At 53.5% G+C, this 27,455-nt stretch overlaps 1 protein-coding gene across 1 annotated transcript in view; it reads right to left on the bottom strand.

The window, feature by feature from the left end:
* Positions 1-27,455, bottom strand: part of COL7A1 (collagen type VII alpha 1 chain) — a 118,993-nt gene that overhangs the window by 7,142 nt on the left and 84,396 nt on the right. The window contains exons 91-117 of the mRNA XM_075938832.2: positions 27,344-27,388; positions 27,147-27,191; positions 26,691-26,726; positions 25,895-25,954; positions 24,731-24,856; positions 24,376-24,447; positions 23,417-23,452; positions 22,522-22,581; positions 21,965-22,009; positions 21,837-21,872; positions 21,355-21,390; positions 20,590-20,646; positions 19,037-19,108; positions 18,338-18,409; positions 18,106-18,141; positions 17,940-18,020; positions 17,082-17,135; positions 16,284-16,337; positions 16,137-16,199; positions 15,251-15,313; positions 14,140-14,256; positions 12,916-12,993; positions 12,673-12,726; positions 12,364-12,412; positions 12,000-12,029; positions 6,923-7,018; positions 5,181-5,297 (exon numbers count right to left, since the gene is read on the bottom strand). Coding sequence (XP_075794947.2) covers positions 5,181-5,297; positions 6,923-7,018; positions 12,000-12,029; positions 12,364-12,412; positions 12,673-12,726; positions 12,916-12,993; positions 14,140-14,256; positions 15,251-15,313; positions 16,137-16,199; positions 16,284-16,337; positions 17,082-17,135; positions 17,940-18,020; positions 18,106-18,141; positions 18,338-18,409; positions 19,037-19,108; positions 20,590-20,646; positions 21,355-21,390; positions 21,837-21,872; positions 21,965-22,009; positions 22,522-22,581; positions 23,417-23,452; positions 24,376-24,447; positions 24,731-24,856; positions 25,895-25,954; positions 26,691-26,726; positions 27,147-27,191; positions 27,344-27,388 — 1,690 coding nt within the window. The remainder of the gene's footprint in view (positions 1-5,180; positions 5,298-6,922; positions 7,019-11,999; positions 12,030-12,363; positions 12,413-12,672; positions 12,727-12,915; positions 12,994-14,139; positions 14,257-15,250; positions 15,314-16,136; positions 16,200-16,283; positions 16,338-17,081; positions 17,136-17,939; positions 18,021-18,105; positions 18,142-18,337; positions 18,410-19,036; positions 19,109-20,589; positions 20,647-21,354; positions 21,391-21,836; positions 21,873-21,964; positions 22,010-22,521; positions 22,582-23,416; positions 23,453-24,375; positions 24,448-24,730; positions 24,857-25,894; positions 25,955-26,690; positions 26,727-27,146; positions 27,192-27,343; positions 27,389-27,455) is intronic.

Here is a 27,455-nt window from a genome sequence, read left to right as displayed (position 1 = left end):
CCTGTGGAACTCCTTGCTGCAGGAGGCTGTGAAGGCTAGAACTAGAACAGAGTTTAAAGAGAAGTGAGATCAAGTCATGGAGGTTGGGTCCATGGAGTGGTATTAGCCAGGGGGTAGGAGTGGTGTCCCTGCCCAAAGTTTGTGGAAGGCTGGAGAGGGATGGCACGAGACAAATGGCTTGGTCACTGTCTTCGGTCCATCCCCTCCAGGGTCCCTAGGGTTGGCCTCTGTCGGCAGACAGGCTACTGGGCTAGATGGACCTTTGGTCTGACCCAGTACGGCCATTGTAAGCTCAGGGCTCAGGGTTGGGGGTCTCAGTGGACCACCTTGATTTTCATGCACACCTGCTCCTGGGTGGCCAGGCTGGCAGCTCTCCTGCCCTAGATGGCCACTTTCCTGTGCCTAGTGCGGCGGTCGTGGACAAGGTCCACGATGTCTGCACTAGACCAGGCGGGTGCCCGCCTCTTGCAGTACCGGGCAATCTCCCAGGAGCCGCCAGCCTGGTCCCGGGAAGAGGGGGAGGGCTGGGGGGCATCGGGTGGCTGGCTCGAGCCGTGCCAGGTGCAGGGTCTGCTGGCTGGGTGCTGGCAGGCTTGCACCTGGCACGTGCACCATAGCCAGCCCGTGCCCCTTTAAGGGGTCCGGGACCGGGAGGGGGGCAATAGAGTTTCCCTGGTGTTGGCCAGAGTGGCCACCAGGGAAAGCTGGGGAGGGCTAGCCTCCCACTAGTTCGAATTAAGGGACTACACACCCCTTAATTCGAACTAGTAAGTTCGAACTAGGCTTAGTCCTCGTAGAATGAGGTTTACCTAGTTCGAACTAAGCCCTCCACTAGTTCGAATTAAGTTCGAACTAGCGGAGCGCTAGTGTAGCACCTATGAAAGTTAATTCGAACTAACGTCCATTAGTTCGAATTAACTTTGTAGTGTAGACATACCCAAAAGGAAGAGGCCTATACATAAAAGTCTTGAAGTGTCAAACTGGAGTAGCCAGTGTTCCTTACTTGGGACACTGGGTAGGGAGAGGTCAAATATCCCCTGAACCCTTGAAAGTTGAAACTACAGTAACTTGGTCTGTATCCCAAACCAAAAAACAAGTCCAATCTTTCATAGGTCTGGTAAATTATTAGAGGTTTAGGGGAGGGGAGGAAGTGACATTGTATCTGCAATCACAGGCCTATGTAAAAAGACAAAACCTAACAAAGTTATAAGGACAAAGGCATGGCAAGAGGGTTTTAATAAGTAAAAAATAAATCTTGTCTGAAATCCACTTCTAGTCTAGCTTTTGATAAAACATTTCCAGATAAAATGTGTGACAACACTGTATGAAGATATATGTCTGATACTACATCCCCCATTTATTATATAGGTTACACCTCTATAAAACAGAACTCTCTGGTCTGGCAACATCCGTGGTCTGGCAGGATCAGTGTGTCCCGGTGCGCTGCAGAGGTTTAGGGGGGTCAGGAGGCCAGTGTGATTCGGGGAGGGGTGCATGGCTCTGGGCTGCAGGAGCTGGCACATAGCTCAGCTGGGCTGTGTGGGGAAGAGGGGCGGGGTGGGAAGCCCAGTGCACAACTCAGCTGGGCTACCTAGGGGAGCCAGGAAGGCCAGTGGGTCGGTAGGGCAGAGGGTGGGGCTGGCAGCAAGGGGGCCAGAAATGACCTCTCCTTGTCCAGCAAATCCCTGATCTGGGACCAGTCAGGTCCTGTGGGTGCCAGACCAGGGAGGTCCAAACCTGTAGTAATATTATGATAAGACTATGGCATAATTATGGTGAATTTTGTACAAGATGGGTCATGTAAAGTGCAATGGTTATAATTTGCTCTCTGATCCTGTCAGACCACACATGTTGCCAGACCAGAGAGTTCTGGTTTATGAAGGTGTAAGTTACAATTTGCTGGATAGGATAATCCTCTCTGTATTATTTTTGTATCTGAAGTTATGAATATTGATTATGAATTTGTATTTCAAATGAACTTTCCCTGGAAAAAACACTCACCGCCAACCTTTCAGGTACAACAATGAAGCTAGTGTAAATGGCTCATCAGCAAAGACAATGGGCTGTGGAATAGCTTAGCCTTCCTGTCGACATTTTTGTCCAGCCTGTAAGTAATGGCTGCTATGACTCTGCAAGGGCATGTGATCACACGACTTGTCTCTGGACTCCGTTTTCTGTGCCTGTATTTTTCCACATACTGGGATGGGAACTGTTTTGGGACAAAGGGTTCCCATCATTTGCTAAAGCTATCTAAGGCAGGGAGTGACCTCATCTGTTGTTCTTCACTCTCCCACAACTCAACACCTGAGAGAAGCTCTGAAAGAAAATGACTGGGAACAGAGGTGGGGATCCCAAGCTGCAAAGCAATGCAGCTTGTGTCTTGAGAATCTACAAGTCAGCTTGCATCGCCACTCAGGGTGAGAGATTGTTAATTCAAATCCTATCATTCTAGTATGTTAATCTTTGTTTTTGTTTATTTGGTAGGTAATCTGCTTTGATTGGTTTGCTACCACTTATAAATCCCTTAAAATCTATCTTTTGGGACTTAATTAACTAGTTTTATATTTTAATCTAAATCAGTTTGTCTTCAAGTGAAGGGTCTGGGGAAAAAAAATCACAGTTTAGTTACCACTGTGTGCATATTCCTCTCCACAATGAGACAAACTGAGTAATAAATTCATGCTGGTCGGGGTTTTGAGCAGGGCAGTATGGGACAGTTCTGGGGTTTAGGCTGGAAAGCTGGGGGTAATCTTGGCTGTAGACTTTCTAGTGTTGGTTCATGCAGTGGCAGGTGAAAACCTGCATGTAACTGCATCTGAGTGTGTCTCTACCCATGTAAATGCTTGTGGGAGAGGTCTAGTGTTTAATCACAGCATCGCAATATTAGAAGGAGCCCAGGCTAGTCAGTCAGAGGGCTCAGTGGTACCCCCGTTCCATGGTGCACCCTGGGGGGAATCCATCACCATTAGATTCCCCTATATGATGTTAAGAGTGCATGTTCAAGACTCACGTAACATCAAACTGGTTGACCAGGCCTGTCTAGAACAAAGAAGTGTATATTTACTGCTTACATGCAAATTAAGGCAAACAGAGTAATCAAACAGGAAGGCAATACAAAGGAAGTTCACACAAATCCTGCAGGGATCATCCTTCCACACAGACTCTGCCTCCCACTTCTCAGCTGGAAAATGTTTTTCAAGAAAGGAACGAACATCCCAAGACAAGCCCCCCAGCATTGCACTTATGACAACAAAGGAAAACAGCAGTTGGACGGCGGGAGTGGGGCATGTTAACACTGCAGGAAGCATGCAGTGAGAAATTTTGCTTGGATCTAATATTGTTTGCTCAGTTAGGCACTAATAGGCATTTATCTTTATTTTTCTACTAACCATTTCTGACTTTTATGACTCATTACTTGTACTCACTTAAATTCTCTCCCTTTGTAATTAATTATCTTGATTTACTGTTTTATCTAATTCACTGTGTTTAAACTGAAGTGTCTGGGCAACTGTATTTAAGGTAATAAGCTAATATATAATGGCCTTAAAGGAATAATGGGCTGAAAATGGAGAAGTGGAAAGGCTAACGAATGGAGTGTGGGCTCAGGAAAATCTCTGGGTTCACTTCACAGAGGCAGTGCATGACAGGCGGATGAGTGGGTCATAGTCAGAGCTGGCTTGCCCACAGGCATCAGGATTGAAAGGCAGAAGATGCTGGCCTCTCCCCCACCCCCAGAACTATAACAAAGCTCTCTCCCTGGCCGCACCATGCACAGGTCATTGCCTTTCCACTCAAAATCAAAAGTCACAAAAATGGGGACAAATGGGAACACAAAAGCCTCTGAGTTACTTGGAAACCCTTCAGAACGGTATGTCATTGCCAGGCTAGCTCCCTCCTTTTTTCTGGTGCTTCCTGTAGGAATTTACTTCTTGTGAGACAGGGAAGGCCAGCAATGTCCTGGCACCCTTGTGAGATACTTCCAGGGACCACTGGTTCCAAATTTCCACACTCAACTAGCTTTATGGAAAATCAGCAGCTTCAGACCTTGGAGAGAAGGATTTTTCTCTCCTGATTATCCAACACCATTCAGTGAGATCTCCATCAATGACAATTTCAGATTCATCATGTTTCCCGCCTCTACTGTCCATGCCAACATTATGGCTAGGTCCTGGGCTCATCTACAAGAATCCAGACAACTAGCTCTTGAATCATATTTCTAAGGTATCCCGAAGCAGGGTATAAAGGCTTCTCTACCTCTTTCAAGTTACCAGGGCTGTTTCTCTGCCCCACTGGTATGAAGGTGTCTGCCTTGTTGCTGTATTATAAAAACTAATTTAGGAATTACAATGTGCATAATTTTTTAATTTTAAATGAAGGACACATAAGCTGAGGTTTCGTATAAAATACACTATAACTTCCATGCTCTGGGTGTCTCTAATTCGGGAACACCTGTGGAACAGACCCTGGCAGGAGGAGGAGGAAGCGGCTCTGTGCACTGCTGCTCCCCCTGCCCCCGGCAGCTGGGGGAATGTCAATGCAGTGATGCATTCTGCTGAAAGCTTTTCCCTACCTCTCCCATAGTGGCGGTGTGGGACGGTGCTCAGGAGCCCCAGTGGATGCAGAGTGCCCGGTAACGCTCCCCCGCCCAATCCACCTCATTGCCTCACTGGCCTGGCAAAATCTTTAATCCAGCAAACCCTGTTTCCCAGGGTTGCCAGATTAAAAAGGTTCAAGTGTACTACCACCAGGCATATTTAATAGGATTCCTCCCCTGGAAAGGCCACTTTCATTGTGCACGAGGAGTTCAGTCTCCATAAAGGAGCCCTTGTCACAAGAGAGATGCTGCGCTGTGGTTTTGTTTTGTGGGTGCTTGTCCACTAAGAACTAGACGGAGGCCCAAGCACTCGTTTCACAGGCTGCCAAACAGCTTTCAGATGGTAACCACTTCCATGGGCCCAGAGATTGAAAGGTGAAAGGCTCCGTATCCAGTTCCCACCTTGCGTGCCAGCCAGCCTCACTGCAAGAAGCAGTCATGCACACTGACTTTACCGACTCCTAAGGACTACGCTAGCAAGACAGAGAACCACATAAAACCAAACACGCATCTTTTTCTCTGCTCCCTGTCCTCCCCTGCTTCCCCCCACCCCCAACCAAGAGTGCTGGTAGCTCTCCTTTCTCACCATCTCTCAGCATAGTGCTCTCTGTCCCATCAGCTTCCAGGCTCTCTTCGTAGTCCTCCATGGCGTAGACGTGCTCATACTCAGGGTCATTTGTGTGCACAACATGCACCTCACGGCCTGGAAAATAACCCCAGCTGCATGAGAAGGGCCGCAGGAAGGTGATAGAGCAGTTTCTTAAATTGTGTTCCGCGGCACACTGGTGTGCAGCGAGGCAGTCGGAGGTGTGCCACGGAGAACAACAGAATTCAAAATGGCCACCCTTAAAGGGGCAGGCTACCTTTTATTGAGCCAAAAAAAAAAAAAAAAAAAAACCTACCTCTTTCCCCTGACCCTTTTTCCCCCCTCAATAGCTTCCCCCCTGGCCCGTTTTCCTCCTGACCTTTTTTTTCCCCCCCCTCAACAAAAAATCCTTGGTGTTCCTCATAAAAAAAATTGTTTGGTGTTCCTCAGTCTTAAAAAGTTTAAGAAACACTGTGATTGAGAGAAGTAAATGGAGTCACCGGGCTTGTTAGCCAAGCCATGAGGGAATTCGTCCCTCATCATTCCTAGCATGACGACAATTGAGCTTCAGCTTTGATTCTGGGAGTGGCTGATGAAAATGGCACCACTCTGGTCAACATGACTCTGAGTTGCCCAGCTAGTGCATTGGCTTGTTCACACAAAGGAAGTTGGGGCAGACGTGCTGGCTGCACTGCCCAGTGAATAGCGTACCACAGGGTCACTTGCCTAAAGGTGCAGTGCCACAGTACAGGGGCCTGCATGGCAGCCGCTACACTAGAAAATGTTGTGCTCATTGTGGACACTGGCCAGAAAACAGAGACACAATGTCCGAGAGCCAACAAGGGGTATGGAGGGGAAGGGCACAGAAGAAGCAAAGAGGCTGTCACTGAAAAAGCTAACAAATAAATGGGGAATGAACACACTCTTTGGAGACGTATCTCTGCAAATCTCTCTGTGCCCTACTGTAGTGAGACATCAATTCAGGTTTAGATATTTACCTGCCACCAACCTATGCTGCTTTACAGATCATTTTAAAGCAGCTGTACTGTAGCAGCCAGCCAATCAATCCTTCCAATCATGCTACACATTTTCCTGCACATTCTTTAGACACAAATGCCCCCTTCCCATATCTTTCAACCCCTCTACCTAGGAACCCATCCATTCAGCTACTCTCCATACAGAGTCACTCATCCATGCACACATCATCCTGGGCATTCACACATCTATTGCTTTCATGTACTCTTCCATAAACCGTGTGTTCATCCCACAGTATCTATCCAAGCCATACACTTATTCACTCACTGTTTCTTTTTCCACGACCCTACCCATGCATCCTGAGCACCACGTGCACCCTGTTAGGTATACATCATATCTTTCACTCTGCACATCACTCTCACTCACCTGTCCCATTAATCAATTGACCCAAAGGATGTGGTTAGGGTTTGACGACATAGCAAAGACATCCCTATGTGTTCTGTGCCATTGTGAGAATGCAGATGCCTTTCGTTAAGTCATAACACAATGGCCTACACCTAGGTGCATCTTAGCATTAAGGTAGCAATACCGAGCTAGAAGTCTACTTTTAAATGGCCTGCAGCTTCCTTTGGCGCTCTGAGTCACTGTGACAGAAGGCGGGTACTTGCAAATGAAGGCCACTCTGACAGCAGAACTTCCCCGAAGGATGCATGCAGACAGTGCTGGAGAACAAACATTATGACCAGGAACACAGAGATAAGACTCACCATCCTCTTCTTCAGCATGTGACAACTTTAGCACAGGGACTAGTTGAGCATTAGCAGACGGCAATGGTTGGGTGGATGGATAGTTGGGGAGAAGACCTAAAAGAGGCAAGGTCACAGCATAGACATCAAGCAGGAGATGAGACTGACCGACATGGCTCCCCTTCCCTCTGATAAGCCACAGGCCAATGCTCCAGAGCAGAATCAGCACTATCCACTTCTAAGGCTGCTGACAGCTGCTAGACATGGTGCAAAACTAGCCCTGCACTGGACACTGAAGGGAGGAAACAGCCAGTAAGGGGAGAAACACCACAGATGAGCAGGCCTGGAGTACCTCGAGGCCCGTCATTGGATATTGAACAGCACTTTGTCTGCATCTGCTCTGCTCTGTGGCACAATCCATGTAAATGTCTCCTCCTGCCTCTGATGAGATAGGACTTCTTGGAACACGGGCTACATGGAAAAAGTCACCCTCTCTACCTCACTACAAGGTGATGGCAAAATAGATGGTGGAAGTACCAGCAGAAGGAGACCTGCAGGCAGGGTGCATGCACAAAAGGGAGATATATTCTCTTCAGATTCCCTTCATCCTGATCCTCCCCATCTCCACAGTAGAAGTGGGCTTCCTGGGGTGTACAGACATACACTTGAATACAGCCTGGGGGGGAGGGGGAGTTTGAACAATATACAAAAAACAACAAGGCAGCTGCTAGTTAAACACCAACGTTGGACAAGACAGAACACAGATGAACACAGTACAGGTCTTCGCCCAGAGATGCAGCAGGCTCACTCATCGGTCTGGATGAGGCATGTAGTCACAGCGTCTACACACACATAGGAAGGTTCTACAGGAATGTTGGGAAGTGTCTGGACACCGTGGCCTGTACGAATGGTGCCTCTGATATTAAACTGATCCTTTTCCCAGCATGGTGCTGGGTCTGGCTGGAAACCCTATGGAATTTTCTACTGGAAGATCAGCTCTCTCTCTCTCGCCATTCAAGGACAGAGCTTGTCTGGCTCTGCTCTGGGAGGGTTTGGCATGGGTGGCTTAGAAAGATGCTCTCCTCTCTCAATTCACCTGTTATGTCATGGTCCTGATTTTCCTCTGGTATTTCTTCCTCTTCTCCTGGGAGATTTATGTCTGTTCCTTGCATGTGTCCCCCTCATCCTTTGCGAGCAATTAGGCATATAATTCACTTCACGTTTGCCCAGTATTACTTTCCTCTGCTTCACAGTTCTCCCTTGCCAGCCTTACACAGCTGGCTGCTCCACTCGTCTCCTCTTCCCTATAACTGTCAGCTGTTTTTTTTTTACTATTTCTGGGAACCTGCTATGAAATCCTCCTTCCTTCTTTCCCTCTGCTTTCCTCACCAGGCCTCTCTTCCCTTCCCCACTCCTCTCTCTTCCTCCCCTTAGCCATACCAAACATATCCAGGGTGAGATTCATTCCTATGCAAGGGCTAAGTTTGTCAACGTTCTTGTACCATCTGATTTTCCTTCCTCTAGTGTATTTGCTACAGTGATGCCTCACTTCTGGGTTTGCGCAGGCATTATTCTTTCACAGACTAGTTACCTTGTACTCAGAATTGGCTTCTCCAGGCACGACTACCCACGTGGCAGTCTGTTCAGAGTGAACCGGGGAGAGACGCATTGGATGCTGAGTCCAGAAACAGAATGGCTGCTATGACTGTCTGTTTGCTAATCTTGGCCTATCATGTCAGATGCCCCGTCTCAGGCTAGGGGCTCCCAGTTCAGCACTCCCCTTTTGGTCTCAGATGCCTGGCTGTGCCCTCTGGATCTCTGGATTCCAGCCTGCCCTCTGGATCTCTGCTTTGAGATTGCACTATTGGCAGTTCTAGGCTTGGCATCCGAGTGCTCCTGGCCTACAGGGATTCTCTCCACAGTGCTACCCCCTCAGATTCACTCCCCGCACGTTGTCAGACTTGAGAGCATGCTGCGGAATGTTGCCAACTGCTCCATGTCACTCGTCACCCCTTCTTCCCTTGCTAGGGTTGCCAGGTGTCCGGTATTCAACCAGACAGTCCGGTTTTTGTGCCCTCTGTCCAGTATCAAAATTCAGAAAATATCGGACATGTGCAGTGCCCGGTATTTTCTGCTTTTCTGGCTGGGTGCCTGATGGAAGCCTGGCGAGGGTGGGAGGAGTGGCTGGGGAGGCGGGGCTGCGATCGGCGCTGGGAGCCCTCAGCTGGTTGCGTGCGGAAGCCTGGGGGGGGGGACGGGAGAGCAGGGGAGGCGGGGCCGCGTTCGGCACTGATATGCTCCCAGCGCCGATTGCAGCCCCGCCTCCCCAGCCACTCTCCCCGCACCCACCAGGCTTCCGCACACAACCAGCTGAGGGTTCCCAGTGGGAGCAAGTAATTCATTTCCTCCCCTGCTGCCCTGTCCTCATTGGGAAGTGTAAATTACTTCACCCCTTTTCATCACACAGTCTGCCCTGTGCTCAGAGCCCAGCCAGACATTCTGGCCCGGGAGTGGGGGCAGAGTACGGGCTCCTTCCACTTTCTGTTCACAGATTTTCAGGCATATAATCCACTTCTTGTCATGGCCAGAATATGGGCCAGGCTTGAATCCCCCTTTATTCCCCTCCACGGCTGAATAAAGGCTCTGAGAGGCTAGTTCAGCCTGTCAATAGGGAGCCTTCAGCTGGCTGTGTGCTGGGAGGTTCCTGTTGTCAAAATATATGATGTAGATTGTTGATTGTTTATAACAGCGTTTCCCAGACTATGGGCCGTGGCCCAGTATCGGACTGCAGGAAAAAAGTACTGGCCCTCAGCGTGGTTGCCGGGGTGCTCCGGGCTCCCGGAGTGCCTGTGTGGCACCGGGTCCCCCAAGCCCTTGGCCGACCTAGGCGGAATCTGCAGCGGAATCTTCCGGCTCCCGGCAGATGCGTAGCTAGGGGAGGTGTGGGGAGGAGGACGGGAGAGCCGGCCATCAGAAGCAGCACCGGACGGGGGAAACGGGGCGAGCCAGGGAGATTGGAGGAGGGGCAGCCAGCGGACGCAGAGCTGGGCAGGGGGCTGGTCGGGGGAGATTGGGAGGAGGAGTAGGGGAGAAGCGGCCGCTGGAAGCAAGGCTTGCTTGGGGCATCAGGACTGTCATGAGAGATTGGGGGACTAGCAGAAGCAGGGCTGCCGGGGGGGCGCGAGGTCGGGGGTAGGGAGATGGCTGGGGAAGATGGGGGGAGGGTGGGAAGAGAAGCGGCCGCCGGAAGCAGGCCTGGATGCGGGCAGCGGGACTGGCCAAGGGAGATTGGGAGGAGAAGCGGGGGAGAACTGGCTGTCCGGGAGGGGATTGGGAGAAGTGGGGCTGGCCGGAGGCGCAGCGCAGGGAGCGAATTGGCCGGCGGGGAGCGGGACTGACCGGCCATATGCGGATCTCGGGGCGCTGCCCCTCTTCCCCGTCCCCCCCCCGCAAAACACGACTGAGTCTGGCCCGTGGATTCTATTGTGCCCCCAGGACCTCTGCACACACCCCCTCGAGCAGTTGCAAACTGTCTGGCTGATAGACACACTCATGCAGCCTGAGCACATTTACCAGCCAGGCAGTTCGAAACTACAAACTGATACATCTAGTAATAATACAACGTACCTAATGAGGAAATACCAGACATGTTATATGTCTGGTATTTTCTCAGTTTGTTTTTTATGTGTTTATATTTTTGGGCTACAAAAAACAGTACGAAAAAAAAAGGGTTCCAACTAAAGTAAAAAGTTTGGGAAACCCTGGTCTACCCAGCTTTCTGTCTGTCTTACCCTCCATTTATCCAATCCATATTCCTTAACTTGCTGGCAAGAATATTGTGGGTGACCATATCAAAAGCTTTGCTAAAGCTGGCATTGGGGGCTTTGGGAGGACCAGAAACAACTTATTTTGAATATTCATCATTTGATTAATGAATATGCAAATGAATGTTACCAGTCCTCCAAAAGTTCATGAATGGATTTACTGGTCCCTGTGTCAAAAAGTTTGGGAATCCCTGGTTTATAATAAATTCCCCATTCAGTGTTAAGCATAGTTGTGATGGGTTTTTTGTTTGTTTGTTTTGTTCGACAAATTTTAGCACGTGTGTTCGGTATTTTTTGGGAAACCATCTGGCAACCCTAGCCCTTGCTACTCTAGCTCCCATTGGCTCCTACTCCTGGTCTAGCCGCTCACCCTCGGCGACAGCTCCCTGATTCACTTTGAACAGACTGCAGGGTAGTGTGGGTAGTCATATCTAGAGAAGCCCGATACTGAAGCACCAAATATACGGTAACTAGTCTGTGAAAGAATAATGCCTGCGCAAACCAGAACTGGAGTCATCACTGTAGCAAATACACTAGAGCAGGGCTACTCAACATGTGGCCCATGGGCTGCATGTGGCCCGTGGTGCAGTACAGTTTGGGTTTACGTGGGGCTCAACATGCGACCCATAGGTGGGGGCCAAAACAAAAATGTAATCAATATAATGGTCTTCTGTTGATATGCATTTTGGTAGTTAAATTCCTGGAGTGTCATTGCTCATTAAAAGTGCTGTCATATGGGTGGAAATTAGGTAAACATTGCATTTTATTAATATCAGCAGAACTGACTTAAATGTCGCCTGTGTGTTGTGTAGTCTTTCCTTAATCTTTGTATTCATGCCCGTCAATGTGAAGGACGCTACTTGCATATATATTTGTATGTATATGCAACCACACTTAAGTTGTGGCTCTTAGCATGTGCTGTGAGTATCATTGTGGCCCCTGGGGCTTCCAAGGGTAAGTAGCCCTTCACTAGAAGAAGAAAAATCAGATGGCACAAGAATGTTGACGAACCAATCCAGAGTGAGATTAATTCCTGCACAGCCACTCTGGTCCAGTCTCCACAGAGCTGCCTCTTCTGTTCTGGAGGGGGAAGTGCAATCTGCCAAGCTGGCCAGTGCTACAGGCCGAGCTAGCTGCGTGTGACTTTCCAGCAGCCGGGGCCATGCCTGATACTATCTGAGAGAACAGACTCACTCAGCAATGCTCAGCACTGCGAACTGGGATTACAAGGTTGCGCAAGGGAGTTACAAGGGCCAAAAAAAATCAGTGCTCACGTGGTTCGGAAGAGAACTGCCCTCCGCAAGCTGTGTGGAGAGAAAGAAAAGAGGAGGTTAATCCATGGGGAAAGCCCTCTCCAGCATCCTGGCACTTGGCACAGACCTGCTCTGCCACCAGGTACAGCAGGGAGCCAGATTAAACTGAGAGGTCCCTAATACTCGCATGGGGCTGGCACATACACCTCCAGATGGGGGAGTCAGGGCACATGCAACTTCACCAAAAGAAGGGGAGGGGAAGGGGCAAAGGGCTGAAGAGTTGACAGCCAAGGGGGTGATTCTGTTGCCTCGTTTCTGCTCAAGGAGCGCTGGTAGTGACAAGAGAAGTCAGTCAGCCCCATGTGGAAGGTGAGGCCTTGCTTACCGCAGTGCTGACTCATTTCCTGCCTGACAAACGAGCGGATCTCTTGTTCCTGCAAAGAAAACCAAGGGAATGAAGGGAGAAGATATAGACATCTTCTATGTCTGTCCACCCTGGGCTTCCTCAGTTGCTCTGGAGAGTCCCCCTCCCTCCCAACAATCCAAGCCAGACCTGGAGGAAAAAAGGCCTCGGGCCTGCCATACAGGAAACCAGGATTCGAGGGCCAGCCCCGTGTCTAGGGAAGTAACCCGCTGCTCTGGCTTATTATACGGGAGCACTGATGGGTCAGGGCTTAGGGAGCTCTCATCTCACCGTCAGGCTAGGCTCCCCCTTCTCTCCTCTCGGGCCTTCGAGTCCCGGACTCCCCTGAAAACAAGCCAAACAGGAAATCAAGCGGTGTGCTACCGGCTCACTACTCCCCACTCTGCCAGCCCCCGGGGGAGCTCTCCTCTTTGCCTGATGGGTGGGGTTCAAGGCAGAGCGAATACCCCCAGGCAGAGCCAAGCATTCCACCAGGCAATGCACATCCAGCGGGGGAGGAACAAGCCTACAAACCTGATCTCCTCTCTCTCCTGGCATCCCAGGGACGCCTCGGGCCCCTACAGTTGACTCCCCTGAGGGACCTCTTTCACCCTGCAGCAGAAACATACACACTGAGACACTGGCCAGCAAGGGGAGCTCTAATATCCCAGAATCAGATCTGCCCCCACCCATCCCCACATCCCAGAGGCTCCCTCTTGTAGGGAGTGCAGCTGTTCCCAAGACATGGCGCTAAACGAGCTGGTACATGTGACAGTTTCACTTATTTCGAGTCAGATTTCTTAGTCGACTACAAAAAAAAAAAAGACCATTTTGGTTTCGTCTCCCTATCCCTCATGACAAGTCCTCAGAAGCAGGTCTCTGTGCCCTCGTCGGTGAGAACTATCCCATACAAGAGCAACCCGACCTGACCAAAGATGCAACTCTGGACAGAGACACCATGCACGGTGTCCTCGGGCTGGGTTCATGCAGCCCTGAAGCTGATCTTGTGGGTGAATGGTAGGTCATGGAAAGCCGTGCTCCACAAAACAGCCAGAACGAACACACTTCATCCCTGGAAGGCACCTCAGGGTCAGTCTCACACTGCAAGCTTTCATTCATGACCCCCACATTTCATCCCAGAGAGATAGACAGAGGTTAAGAAACTGACCCGAGTTAAAGTGTGAGCCAGTGACAGAGCTGGGAATAGACCTCAGGAGTCTGACTCCCGCTCCAGCCAGTGAGCAACACTGCCTGTCACTCCCATAGCCTCTGCACATCACTCGCGCAGCACCATTCATAGATTCAGAAGATGGATGGAGCCGATCCTGCTTGAACAGTCTAACTATTCTCTCCTTGTTGCCTGCTAACTGCAGACAGGTCCAGGGCCCCCCTCCTCACTGCTCTGGGATGGGGATATGCTCAGGCAGAATTGAAATAGATGAGGGTCAGGGGGAACTGCTTCCTCCAGCCTGCACTTGCCAAGGAACTCCTGTGAGCTCACTCTTGTCCTTGCTGCTCAGAAAAGGGGCTGTTCCCCGCCCCCCCCCCCCCCAAGACACTGGCCCTTTTGCTGCCAGGACTGGGAGTGCACTGGGATTTGGGTTCAGTTTTGGTTTCCTTGTGGAATTCCAGAGGCAGCAGGGGATAGGAGCTCGCCACCTGCTGGCCATTCGGGGGCAGCATTGCCCTGGTCAGGAGGGGTGGATAGAAGCTGAAGTGTACAGAAATGGCCATGCACCAAGAGGAAAAGGTTCTTACCTTCTGCCCTTGAATCCCCTCAGGGCCCTTAGGGCCAACACTACCTGGTGGGCCGGGTGGGCCAGGTGCTCCATCATTGCCCCGAGCACCTGGGGAGCCAATAACGCCTGGAGCACCCTGAGAAAAGAGACAACGGTTAGGAAAGGCACGATCCGCACAGGGCACTGGGAGCATGACAGATTGGCACCTTGTCTGACTCAGGGCCGAGTCAGTCTCCTGCAGCACTGGCCTGTTCTGCACCATCTGAGGTAGGCTGTTTATTGTTAGAGACATGTGGCCAGTTCTCACAATTTCATCACCAGACACTCCCTACCCATATCTGAGGGTTTTCTTGGTGCTCCAGCTCCTGAGATTCTGCAGCGGTGTGAGAAGTTCAACTTGCATTTTAAAAAGAGCAAGTATCTCCCCCTGCAGCAAAGAGCTGAAGAACAAGTGCTGGGAGCATCTTTAAGGACCCAAAACCAGAAGGTAAAGAATTCAATATGTGGCCATTTAAAAAAAAAAAAAAAAAAAAAAAAAGCTCACCTTTTCAGGCAATGGTGGGGTTTTTAGAGCTTGACGCCTGATTTTTGAATGCTTGGGGTTGGCAATACAGCACAGATGTGCTGCCCCCTCCCCACCCCAAACTGCAGGACAGCTGTGAGTCTGCAGGGAGATGCCTGGTGGTGCCAGGTGTCAGTGGGAAAATCGCAGATACTCTCCATCAGGCCTGCACGGATGAAACTGCTCTTGCCAGCTGGGAGTTTTAACTGTGAACAGACCATGATCCCGTCCCAGTGCACTGGTTCTGCTGAGGAGTTTCAAGTCAGCGACAGGACCCTAGTCGTGGTTAGTAAAATCATGGTTCTCCACTGGCCGGGCAGAACTTATGCCCTATAGGACACATCAGTGTCCGATTCTGGTTAACAGGCAACAAGTTTACTGGTGGTCAGCATCTGAAAACGATCCAGCAGTTAAGCAAGTCCGGGCACCAGAGCTCTGCCCTCATGCTGAGCTTTGCCACAGCAGCACCACAAGGCACCTGTGGGGAAGTTCCCCCAACTCCTAGGCACTTAGTGACAAGCCCCAATTCCACTAACACAAGCTTAACAGGAATTGCAGCACAACTCACCCGGTCTCCTTTCTCTCCCTGGTCTCCTTTGGCTCCCTGTTGGCCATTAAATCCCCTGTCACCCTGTGAAGGCAAAGCACAAGGTGGTTTTTCTAGGAAGATTTTGGGTAGGGGCACCAGCAGATTCTGGTTTTGTGGGGCCCAGGGCCAGAGCAAGTGGGGACCCCTTCTCACCCCTTCTGCCTGCAAGTTACCTTGCCCCCCATGCTAGCACTCCTGCCATAGCTTAAATTTCTTACAGGTACTGTAACACCTCCCGAAGGCAGTGGCGCTCAGGGCAGGAGCCTGGGAGGGTTACGGTACCATAGTACCTAGAAGAAATGTAAGTGTGGGATGGAGTATGGGGAGGCACGGCAGCTGAGGGCAGGGGGATGATGTGTGTGCGTGTGTGCGCACGCGCACACTCAGGGCTTGGGGTGGGGATGTTGGGGGGTGCAGGAGCCAGAGCAGAGGGGTGTGGGGACAGCTCAGGGACTGTGCTGCCATAGCACTGGGACTGAAGCCTGACCGCACTGCCCAAAGGCTGTGGGTGCTGCCTCGGGCCCTCCGGTGTGTAGCAGCTGGCCCCAGCCAGAGCCCTGCCCCCAGCCAGCCACTCTCGTACCAGTGCGCTGCCCCGGCTTGCTTTCACCTTTGGGCCGGAGCGCACTGGAAAGGGCTGTAGGGTCATCTTAACGAGGAGCCTCTGGTTAGCAGCTTGGGAGAAATCCCATGGTCTGCACACGCCGTGGGCACATGCGGTGGCGAGCTATTCCCCCACTGTCAGCGGGGCAGCTCCAGCCAAGGAAGGCTGGGATCTGAAGAGGGCAATGAGCAAGCCCCTCGGTAGCCCCCCCATCCACAGTCCTCGCACCCCCCCCAACCATTATTGCTCCTAAATCCCTACCTTGGGTCCCATGAGACCTTCTTTCCCAGGGATTCCTGGGGTTCCCGGCATGCCCAGCTCTCCCTAGGAAAACAAATGTGATGTTCACTCTGGCCAGTCCAGATGTGCTCACCTCACAGTGTCTGGGAGCCAGCTGGGGGCACTTACCAGCTCACCCTTCCTTCCTGGAAGTCCCATTCGGCCTGGAATCCCCGGCTCCCCCTACCGTGGGCAGAAGGAGACGTGGGTCAGTGGGAGACAGCAGCGTAATGAGAGAACCAGTCTGGACCCTGCTTTGGCCCCTCCGTACTGAGCTCAGAGTGCGTCACCGGGGGTGTTATAGCCAGCCCCAGGCTTCCCCCCAAAGGAAGCCAGTCCACGAAGCAGCGCTCTGGGCGATGCCACACAGCCCCACCCACCCATGGACTCACCCCTGCTGGGTCAGCTCCAGAGGGGAGTATGCTACTCCCTACACCACCAGGGCTCCAAAGAGGTGGGTGACTCCTTAGTAGCCTCCACAGCACCCCTGAGCCCTCTAGTGCCCTGGGGCAGGGCTGATGTTTGGGGCTTCTCAAAGGCCCCTCCCTCGCCCACTACCCAGGCCTCACTGGTGGCTCAGAGGGCCAGTGCTGGTCTAACAGCTCAGTTCCACAGCGCCCCAACCCACAGAGCCACTGGGTTCTACCAGATGGGAACTGAACTGCCCCACTCTCCAAGAGTCCCTCTCCCCCGGGGCAGCCTTTATTCCCTCACAGCCCCTAAGCAGCAGTCATTTCCCTAAGGACCCTTCAGCTCTGTGGGGAGCACGGGGTTCCTCCCTCTAAGGCGGCTCCCCGGCACATCCCAGTGCACTGCAGTCCCGCTGTCTGTTAGCTTGGGGGCTCTGCCGCCTCAGGCTCCAAGTGCTGCCCCTGCTGCTGACTGGCTGGAGCCGGGGGGGTGCCGTGCAGAGCCGCGAACACTCACCTTCTCCCCCTTGTCTCCGTCCTGGCCACAGGCGCCTTTCGTTCCCCGCTCCCCCTGCAGTGAAGAGAGGAGTCAGCACACAGCTCCGTGACGCACTAAGCCCGGGGCAGGAGGTGGGGTCTATGCTGGGTGGCAAGGGGCGAAACACAGGCCATCAAGACCATCAGTGTCCTGCAGCTGACGGCACCAAACCCACTCTGGGGAGGAAACACAGCCCCCTTGCAATGGCCCAGCCGCGTCTGAGCCCATTCCTGGGGCAATCAGTGGCTGGGGCTTCCCTGGGAGTGACCCCGAATGCAGACAGGCTCCGGTTCTCTCTGGTCTGCCCTAGGCCTATGTCTGGCCTGGGCAGGCAGGCTCTCTGGGTATGTCTACACTACCCCCCTAGTTCGAACTAGGGTGGTAATGTATGCATACCGAACTTGCTAATGAAGCCCGGGATTTGAATTTCCCGGGCTTCATTAGCATAAAGCCGGCGCCGCCATTTTTAAAAGCCGGCTAGTGCGAACCCCGTGCCGCGCGGCTACACGTGGCACGGACTAGATAGTTCAGATTAGGCTTCCTAATCCGAACTATCTGTACACCTCGTTCCATGAGGAGTACAGCTAGTTCGGATTAGAAGCCTAATCCGAACTAGCTACTCCGTGCCGCGTGTAGCCGCGCGGCACGGGGTTCGAACTGCCGGCATTTAAAAATGGCGGCACCGGCTTTATGCAAATGAAGCCCGGGAAATTCAAATCCCGGGCTTCATTTGCAATTGCGGTATGACTACATTACCCTCCTATTTTGAATTAGGAGGGTAGTGTAGACATACCCAGGGTGACAGGAGGACAGACAGACAGACGAGGGAAAACCCACCTTAGGCCCTCGGACTCCCAGTGGCCCCATGTCCCCTTTCTCCCCTCTCAGTCCTGGGATTCCATCCTTCCCTGGCAGGCCCTGGAGAGAGAGGGAACACAGAGTGACTCTCGCGCTTTGTTCTTGGGCAACGGGAGAGCAACAGCAGCAAGGGAGGGGTTCTCACCGGCGCTCCAGAGTCTCCTGATTCGCCAACCTCACCCTGGAAAGACAAACAGCCCAGGTCAGGGCTGGGTGCCCAAGTGCCGCATGCATGTACGTACCAGCATGGTGACGGGTGGGCAGCTAGCACAGCAGAGGTTCTGGCAGGCCTGAGTGCACAGATGCTTGCAGGCACACGTACCCCTGTGCATGGGTGGCAGGGGCAGAGCTGTGCACATACCTGGGGCTATTCTTACCTTCTGCCCCCCTGGACCGCGTGCTCCGGGGAAGCCTGTGGAGCCCTTCTCTCCTTGCTCGCCCTTCCCTCCCTGCGGGTGAAAGCACATGTCACTGCACAGCCTGGAGGGACAGAACCAGCCTCTGAAATCACATCAGGTTCAAACAAGAGGACCCCAAATGGCAGAAATGAAACCTCCCTGAGTTGCTTCCTCTGCAGCAGTGACTCACTAGCCAGCTCTGCTACTGAACAGGCTGATGCACCCCCAGGAAAGGAGAAGTCCAGGGGCCGCTCTGCTGAGCGCCAGCGCCCACTGCCAGTGGGATGGGGGGCTGCGGCTGGGCAGGACCAGGTGCCTCTGAGCCACCAGCAGAGAACGCCACTGGCTGCAGCCAAGCCTGTTCAGTTCCATCTCAGCCTGTTCCCCTGCAGCCTCCAGTAGCCCCCCCTTCATCCTCCTCCTTGCTGGTCTCCATTCCATAACCAGGCCCTGCAGCTCCCACCAAAACCAGCCTCAAGCCCTTCCTCTCTCAAAGGCTGCGCTCACAGCAAGCAAAGGGCACAAAGCGTCCAGCTCCTGGCTCTTCTGGCCAGCTGTGCTCCCCCGTGCTCACTCATCGCAGCACCTGCCAAGCCTCTAGCACGTGGAGGCATCTCCCAAACTCCTGGGACAGCTTTCCAACAGCCTGCTCCCATACCCACCTGCTCACCCACGTACCTTCTCTCCTGGAAAGCCTGGGTCCCCCTTGTCGCCTTTCTCCCCTTCCGTTCCCTTCAGGCCACGGTCTCCCTGGGCAGGGGGAAGAGCAGAAGATTCAATGCAGAGAGAGAATGACCAATAGGCTGGGATTCAGAGAAGAGCAAGATACGAATTGGGGCTGGAGGGTAGACTCCTGGGGTAAAGTCTGGTCTGTTTGACTAACAGGACATCGGGACTGGGGGAAGAGGCACGCAGAGACACGTCTGTCAAGATCTGGGGTGTAAACCCCAAGACAGGAGGGAGTTATGGGGGGAAATGACACAGGCTGGAGCTGGCAGCTAAAGGGTCAATAGCAGGAAACAACTTCAGGCTGTCACAGGGAAGAGAGGGGAAATTGTTCTCCTTGGCCTCTGATGATAGGACAAGAAGCAATGGGCTTAAACTGCAGCAAGGGAGCTTTAGGCTGGACATCAGGAAAAAGTTCCTAACTGCCAGGGTGGTTAACACTGGAATAAATTGCTGGGGCAGGTTGTGGAATCCCCATCACTGGAGATATTTAAGAGCAGGTTAGCCAGACACCTGTCAGGGATGATCTAGAGCAGTGTTTCTCAACCAGGGTATGAGTAGCCTTAGGGGTACTTGAGAGAAGTCTGGGGGGTACATCAATACAACTGAAATTTGGAGAAAACTAAATTTTTGTTTTAAGTTTTACAGCTCTTTATTGTTTTTGTACTTTTTACACCCAAAAATTTCATTGCCCGCATGGCTACAATTAAGTTGTTTAAACAAATGTGTTGCAATGGTAGAAAATAAATCAGTGTCTGAAAACTGTAGGTACTGGGGGTACCTATTTTTTTTTAAAAGGGGGTACTTATTTTTTGTTTGAAAAAGGGGGTACTTTATAAAAAAAAAGGTTGAGAAACACTGATCTAGAGTATCTTTGTATTCATGCCCATCAGTGTGAAAAGTTATTTGCATATATTTACATAGTTGCAACCTTGGCATGTGCTGTATCATTGTGGCCCCCAAGGCTTCCAAAGCTGAGTAGCCCCGATCGAGACAGTTCTTAGTCCTGCCATGAGGCCAGAGGACTGGACTTGATGATCTCTCGAGGTCCCTTCCAGTTCTAGTGTTCTATGAAATCTCCTCAAAGCTTCCTGAGAGCAGCCAGCTCTGGGCCCAGGCAGCGGTTTTCAAACGTTCTGGGCTGCACCTCCGCTTTATGTTATAATTCTGAGTGTGGGCTTTCCCCCACTCCCGACAAAAATAGACACCAGACCTGCCTCTCCCCCTAGTTTTTTTGGGGGGAGGGGGCACATGATGGTCTCTGGGGCTGGAGCCAGCGCTAGGGTGTGGAGGGTGCCGGGAGTGGAAATCAGAGCAGCAATGGCAGATGTTAACACCGACCCATAGGCGGGATGGCTGGTCTGGTTGAGGTGAGTCGGGCATGGAGGTGGCATTGACTGGCCTGAGCCCCACTGTGTAAAACTGGTCCACTCTGTCTGGCGACACCGCTCAGCCCCCCCCGAACATTCCTCCACACCCCTTGCTCTATGGGGTAGGGCTCTTACCGGCTCCCCCTTGCTCCCCCGGACTCCAGCTGGTCCCTCCACAATGACGGTATCACCCTGGATGGGGGAAAAAATACAGAAGCCTTCAGAACTCAAAATAAACCACCAACCCATGCCGCAGATTGTAATCTCATTGGTTTAAGCAGGGTCATGTGCCCAAGAACCACCTGCTGTCAGTCACAAGCCAATCATGAGTCTAGCTCCCCCCCACGCCCACCCCACATCACTGCACTGCATGGCAGACAACCTCCTGCGCTGTGGGTAGGTGGGGGGCAGGGCGTCATCCCCGGAAAGGGCAGGTCCAGTAGCGAGACCCCCTGGGGCTGCTTCTCCGGAACACAGGAAGGGGTCAGGGAGTGCCCAGTCTGAGCAAAGCTATGCTGGCCGCTAGCACTGGAAGGATTCCCTTGGGGAGGCTGCAATTGGGCGGGAGCACCTGGAAACGTTCAGGGCACTGTGGCTTTGCCAGTGTAGAATCACTTTCCCACCTTCCTCTGGGAACTCTGGCCCAGACAGTCTCAGGTCTGCAGGCACAGAAGAAGCAAAGAGGCTGTCACTGAAAAAGCTAACAAATAAATGGGGAATGAACACACTCTTTGGAGACGTATCTCTGCAAATCTCTCTGTGCCCTACTGTAGTGAGACATCAATTCAGGTTTAGATATTTACCTGCCACCAATCTATGCTGCTTTACAGATCATTTTAAAGCAGCTGTACTGTAGCAGCCAGCCAATCAATCCTTCCAATCAGCGGAGGAGGAACTCACCTTGTCTCCTTTGAGCCCCAGAGCTCCAACATCTCCCTAGAAGGGAAGGGAACGTGGGTCAGAAATGTGCCTCGCACAGGGGCACATGGGTCTCACAGCTGTCAGGCCCCATTCCTGTTACAGCCCGTCAGGCCACTGCCAGGCCCAATGGACTCCCCCAGAGCAGCAAAGAGACCGGCCAGAGCCCTGACCTCCAGATTGGAGGAGAATGGTTGGAAGGAGAGCCTAGAGGGCCACAAACCTAGGGAAGTTCATCAGGTCCTAAGAGGCATAAACAGGTGGGATCAGAGAGAAATAGGGTCACATCTAACTTTATTTGACCTAGGAACCGGGAGAAGTAAGAGTAAGAGGGAGAATAAGCCCTGAGCTCCCCGGGACAGGAGCCCCCATCCCAAGCAAGCTGTGGCAATCCCCAGCCTGACCCCATTCCCGTTCAAAGTGGGACTGTACCCGCAGCCGCCCCACACAGGCAGGTTGCTTACTTTGTCACCTCGCTCCCCACGGTTCCCAGGAGGCCCCTAAAGAGAAAAAAGAAGGAGAGTCACTGGTACGCGAGCCAATCCCAGCCCTTGGTTAAAGGGCAAGGTGAGGGGAGGAGGAAGGTATTTACCGCAGGCCCACGATCTCCCTCCAGCCCTGGGCGCCCGTCTTCACCCTGCCGAGGAGGAAAAGGACAGTGAGGCAGAGCACGGGGCTGGGGACAGGAGAGCTGAGCCCCGAGGGGCCCAGCGGGGCGATTCCGTACGCTGCCATCCTGATCCATGGCGAGGGGGGTGAGTGGCAAGGCCCCAGCACAGTGACCTTGGCCTTGAGGAGGGTCCTGGGCACAGGATATTTCCAAGGTACCCAGTTGTGGGCTTTCCTCAGCTCTAGCCAGAGTGTGTGCGCTAAGGGGGGGCGGGGGCTCTCCTCAAGGAGATGGGCTCAAAAGCCCCAATGGGTCTTCTCCATCCCTAGCTTCCGAGACTGCTCCATGCCCAAGCAGAGCCGTGCACACATCCCAAAGCCACCAGGCCTGTGCTCCCCAGTGCTCCCTGCAGCGATCGAGAGCCTCTCTGGCCTGTGGGATCGATGTGCACGTCTCCTCACACACGGCAGTGTTGGGAGAGGGGTGGGTGAGCAGGCTCTGTACTCCACAGTGGGGGAAGGCAAGAGGCAGATACATACCCGTTGCCCTGGATCTCCTCGCTCGCCTCTGGGGCCCGGCTGTCCAACCCCCACATCTCCCTACAGGGCAGAGAGACAGGGCGTTAGTGACCCTGCAGCTCACAGCAGCGTTCTCTCAGCCAAGGTAAGTGGCAATCCTGCACACATGCCAACAATGCGGGCTACACGGGCCCTGCTGGATCTAGCCAATGGCTGTCCCTTTCCACGCCCTCTACTTGCTCCCTTGTTCCCAGCTCTGGGAATCTCTAACACCGTGCTCCATGGGACACTGCCCTGCCCATACACGACACTGACAACCGGACGCGGTGAAGACGGAAAGACGTGGCATCTCCCTGCCGCTCCCTTGGTGCTCAGGGGTTTCCAAGTAGGGGGCAGGATCCGCATGCCACCTGCATCCTCAGGGGAGCTGCTGTCTGATGGCTGCCTGAACGGGACCTGGCTCTGCTAGTGCAGCCCACACTCTGGGCACCCAGGTCATGCAGCAGGGCAGGAGCTCACTTGCTCCTCGGTACCTGTACTCAGAGCATTGCCAGCCCTGGCTCAGCCTATGGGACCTGGCTCCCCAGAGCAAGCTTTTCCAGAGGAAGGGACAAGAGCTGCCTTTGCAATTGGGTCTGAGACACCTTTGACCCCAAAGGCTGTCCCTGTAGATAGCTCTGAGATGTCCCTGGCCCTCTGACTATCCACATCACCAGCCCCTCATCCAAGCTGGAGGTAGAAAAGTCAGGATTCCTCCAGAGACCCATCCCCCAAGGGTGTTATTCACAGGCAGCAGGGAACACCCACCAAGCAAGAAAAAAATTCTCTAGTTGGGGCCCTTGGAAAATACGTGCCCTTGCCCCCCACTCCATGAGCCACAGGAAGCTGGCACAGTAGGGGTTAAGCCACAGCCTACCTTGTCACCCTTCAGTCCTGGAGTGCCTGGTGCCCCCTAAAACAAGAGAGACAGGTCAGTGTACCAGGCCCAGCCCAGGGGCTCCGAAGAAATCCCAGGGGGTTTGCTCTGTTACAGGGTATGGAAATCAGCACTACCCTGGTCTCAGCGACACCACGGAGCTCAGCCATGTCACTGTTATTGCTCACCTCACTCCCCTTTCATTTGTCTGGCCCTGGGTAGCTCTAGTGGCAACAGGGATTAACACAAGGGGACAAGCAAGTGACGGGAGTTTCAGCTGAAGTAACACAGGTATCCATCCGTCCAGCCACTCCCCCCTCATCCCACCACTCAAGGAAATAGTTCAAAGACACTCCATTGTAAGTCTCTCACCCAGCTCTGAATATGGACACAAAACTGACCTAGCTCCAGTCCACGGGGAGACGCCCTAAGGGCCTCTGCACTGGGGTAGGCAAGAGGTTTTTCCAGCACCCAATGGTGAACCCCACGCATAGGGAGTGGGGGCTGGAAGCTCTCCCACAATCCTTGGGACTGTGTGTCCAAGCAGACAACAGGCCCCTGCTGTGGCAATGGCCCAGATGCATTAGACACTCAGCTCGCCTGCTTTGCACTTGGCCTTTCAAATCCCTCCCTTTGGAGCTGTTCAAAGTAGCACTAGCTTGGGTTTCAATGGCCTCTGTCCTGGCCCAGGGAGGCTGCCTGTCACCCCTGCACTGTTTGTTTGCTCCCCGGAGAGCGCGGCACTTTGACTTCTCTTGCCTGCTGCACTGTCAGAGCACCCTGGCACCCTGCCCAGTTCTCCCTCCCCAAGGCAGTACAGGGCCCCTACTGGGAGACACAGGGAGACGCTGAGCTAGGGTGACCAATAGCTGGGAACCATCATCCTCCTACTCTCACCAGGCTGCAACTAGCCCTGGCTACCCACCCAGCACTCTCTGCCCCAGGTGCCCAACACTCACAGCTGGCCCTGGGGGGCCCAGTGGTCCTGGTGATCCGGAGGTGCCATCTCTTCCAGGGAAGCCAATCAAACCCTAGCAGGAAAAATACCCATCAGTCAAGAAAGGCCTTGGCCACGGAGAGGCCCCACACCAGCTAGCAAAGGCCCAGAGCAGCCTTGGCTGTAAAGGGAGCACAGTTAAGGCCTCTCCAGGGAAGAGGCAAAGCAGAGCTGGGGGCCCCTGGAGTCATGCTGCTGAGCTGGCCCCAGGGCTGAGCAGTAGATGCTGTTGGGGTGTGTGAGGACAGGTCCATGTAGCTCTGCCTTAGTTGGCTGAGATGGGCCAGAGCTGGGCCGGAGGGGACTGCACCTCTTACCCGCTCTCCTGGAGGTCCTGGTGGGCCTGGCTGTCCGTTTTCTGCCCTCAGACCTGGCTGGCCAGGGGTCCCTGCGGTGCCTGGCAAGCCCGGGGATCCTGGTGGGCCAGGTAAGCCAGTGTCGCCCTGCAGGGGAAGCAGAAGGAGCCAGTGCTACTGAGCTTGCTGCTGGGGAAGGACTCCCCTCAGCTGGCCCTGATGCAGGCTGCTGAGGGAGGAGCAGTGGCTGGGGCCTCTGATTTCAGGCTGTGCTCCAGCCGGGCAGAGCGCTCAGCCCCAAGGGGGGAGTCAAATGGAGGCAGGCTCTGCCAAACACCCACAGGTTGAGAGTGGGCAGAAGCAACACAAAGAATCTCAGGCCTGTCCAAGGAGGCGGCACAGAAGAGAGGGGCTCAGGCCTGCATGTGGAGACGGGCTGGTGCGGCAGGGTCAGGCTGCGCCGGAGTGGAGATATCCTGGCCCCAGGAGGTGTGTGAACACAGAGGTAGGTACCTTTCCCTGGGTGCGCAGGTGGTGCGAGAGGGGGGTAATTTCCATTGGTAACTGGCTGCTGAACGTCTCTGCTGGGGGATTGGTTTGAGCCAGGAGTAGGAGAGCCCCAGCTCTTCAGGGGACACCACAGGCTCAGCAGGAGCTGTCCAGCACCAGTGGTGCTGATGCCACATGAGCTCTGCAAACACTGAAAGCTGGGAGGGGCGGGGTAGGCAGGGTGTGTGTGGGGGGGCATCCAGCCCTCCCTATCCTGCTTCTGCCCCAACGAGAGTCGTCCTGTGACTCAAACAGCTTGGAGAATCTACCAAATAACCAGTTTCCCATGAAGGGGGAGATTATGGGCATCTTGCTCGTGTTGTAAAAATGCCCAGTAGTTCCTGGCTTGGCAGTGAGTCAGATACAGCAGGAGGAACAATACCGAATGGGGAGCAGCACCAAGGCCAGCACATGGAGTTTCACTCCCTGTATAATATGCGCTTTCAAGCAAGTATTTAACAAGAGTCATTACCCCATTATACAAACAGGGAGACGGGCAACAGAGCCCGGGAAGAGGCTTGGCCCAAGCCACTCAGCAAGGCAGAGGTGGGAAGCAAACCCAAGAGATCCGATTCCCAGATCCCCCCCATTACTAGAGAGAGGTTCTCTGTGCTTATAAGTCTTCGGAGACGTTACCTTCAAACCTTGAGGCCCATCTTGTCCAGGGGGTCCCTGCAGGCCAATCCCAACCGAACCCTGAGTGGTGCAGATGGAACAGAAGTGGTAAGTCATGCCCCATGGAGGGGCAGAGGCTGGGTACATAGGGATGTATAGGGATTCCGAGCGGATGGGAGTGGGACGACTGTGCAGAGTTGCAATCTGTATCTGTTCACTGGCAGGCCTGTCAGTCCCTAGTGGGAAAGTGGCCACTTCACCGGAGCCAACCCTTTGCTGGCCCTGCTTGTTGGTGGTCAGATGGGGCCCGGAGCATATGCTCCCCTCTCAGCCCCAGCAGGTCCCACTAGGGCAGGAGTGAGGCACAGCAGGGGACACTGGGGCAGCTTAGGTGCCCAGGTGCATCAGTTCCACAGCTGTGAGCACCACAGTCACTGTTAGTGCAAGCAGGGCCTGGGTTAGCCCTTCACACCAGCCTTTCACCCCGCCAGACATCCATCAGAGCAGGCCAGTAACCCCGAACACACAGCTGGTGGCTGCTCCGGCTCCCACAGGCTGTCTCTGTCTCATGCCCCCTCAGCAACCTTCCCTTCTGGTTGCTACCACAGTCTCCCTGCTCCTCAGCCACCCACACATGCCAATCAAACTGCACGTGAGATACCTCAGGGACATGAATCCGAGTGCACATTGGAAAGGAACAAGTGACAGGCGGGTGTTGGAGCCACCCAGTACTAACTGCTCCCCATTCTGTGAGAATGACAGGGTGATCCAGGGAGGCTCAGCACCCTGGAGCCCAAGTACCGAAGCTGCTACGTACCTTTTCCCCTTTGACTCCAGGGGCTCCTTTGGCTCCCTGTTAAAATACAAGCAGGGGGAAGAAACCATGAAGAACAACCACACAGTGCACGCTCACCTGCACACGTACATGTCTGAGGGGGTGCACGTGCTTGTGCACCCTCTGTCAGAAATGGATTACAATGCACCCCGTTACCCTTCCCCCTGGAGCCAGGACTCAGCCATGCAGGAGCTGCCTTGTCCTCAGAGGGTTTCTACAGCAAAGGCCAAGGCTTCCCATTCAGATGGGGCAATGAAACAGTTCAAAATGGCTCTTACTCCAGTGCTGAGCCCAGGACAAAAGCTGAACAGCGCCAAGTGGGGTTGAGCAGATCGGTTGGGGATGAGCCTCCCCCAGCCTCTAACACTAGGCCTGGACTGAGCATTGCTACAGTGGGGATGCCAGCCACTCCCAACACCCCATCGACATGGTACTTACATCTTCCCCAGGGTCTCCAGGCTCCCCCTGTCTTCCAGACTCCCCCTGGCAGGAAGAAAGAGAGTGAGACTCACCAACGGGGAGTGAAACAGGCCAGGTCACAAAGGCACCACGAGCCATCATACGGAGGGGGCTAAGAGCAGAGAGTGGGAGGTCCCCCTGGAATGGGGGTGGGGTGTAGTGGGGAAGTTCCTCACCTTCTCTCCCCTGGGGCCCGGTAAGCCTCGCTCGCCCTTGGCACCCTGCAGGCAGAAAGCAGAGTTAGTGCTTGGCTCTGGGTGCAGAGTCTGAGCCATGGCAGAGAGAAGG

Source organism: Pelodiscus sinensis, chromosome 11 (genome assembly GCF_052426305.1).
Source record: "Pelodiscus sinensis isolate ZL-2025 chromosome 11, ASM5242630v1, whole genome shotgun sequence".
Classification (NCBI taxonomy): Eukaryota; Metazoa; Chordata; order Testudines; family Trionychidae; genus Pelodiscus; species Pelodiscus sinensis.
Note: the sequence above shows the minus strand (reverse complement) of the source record. Positions and strands in the feature narration are given on the sequence as shown.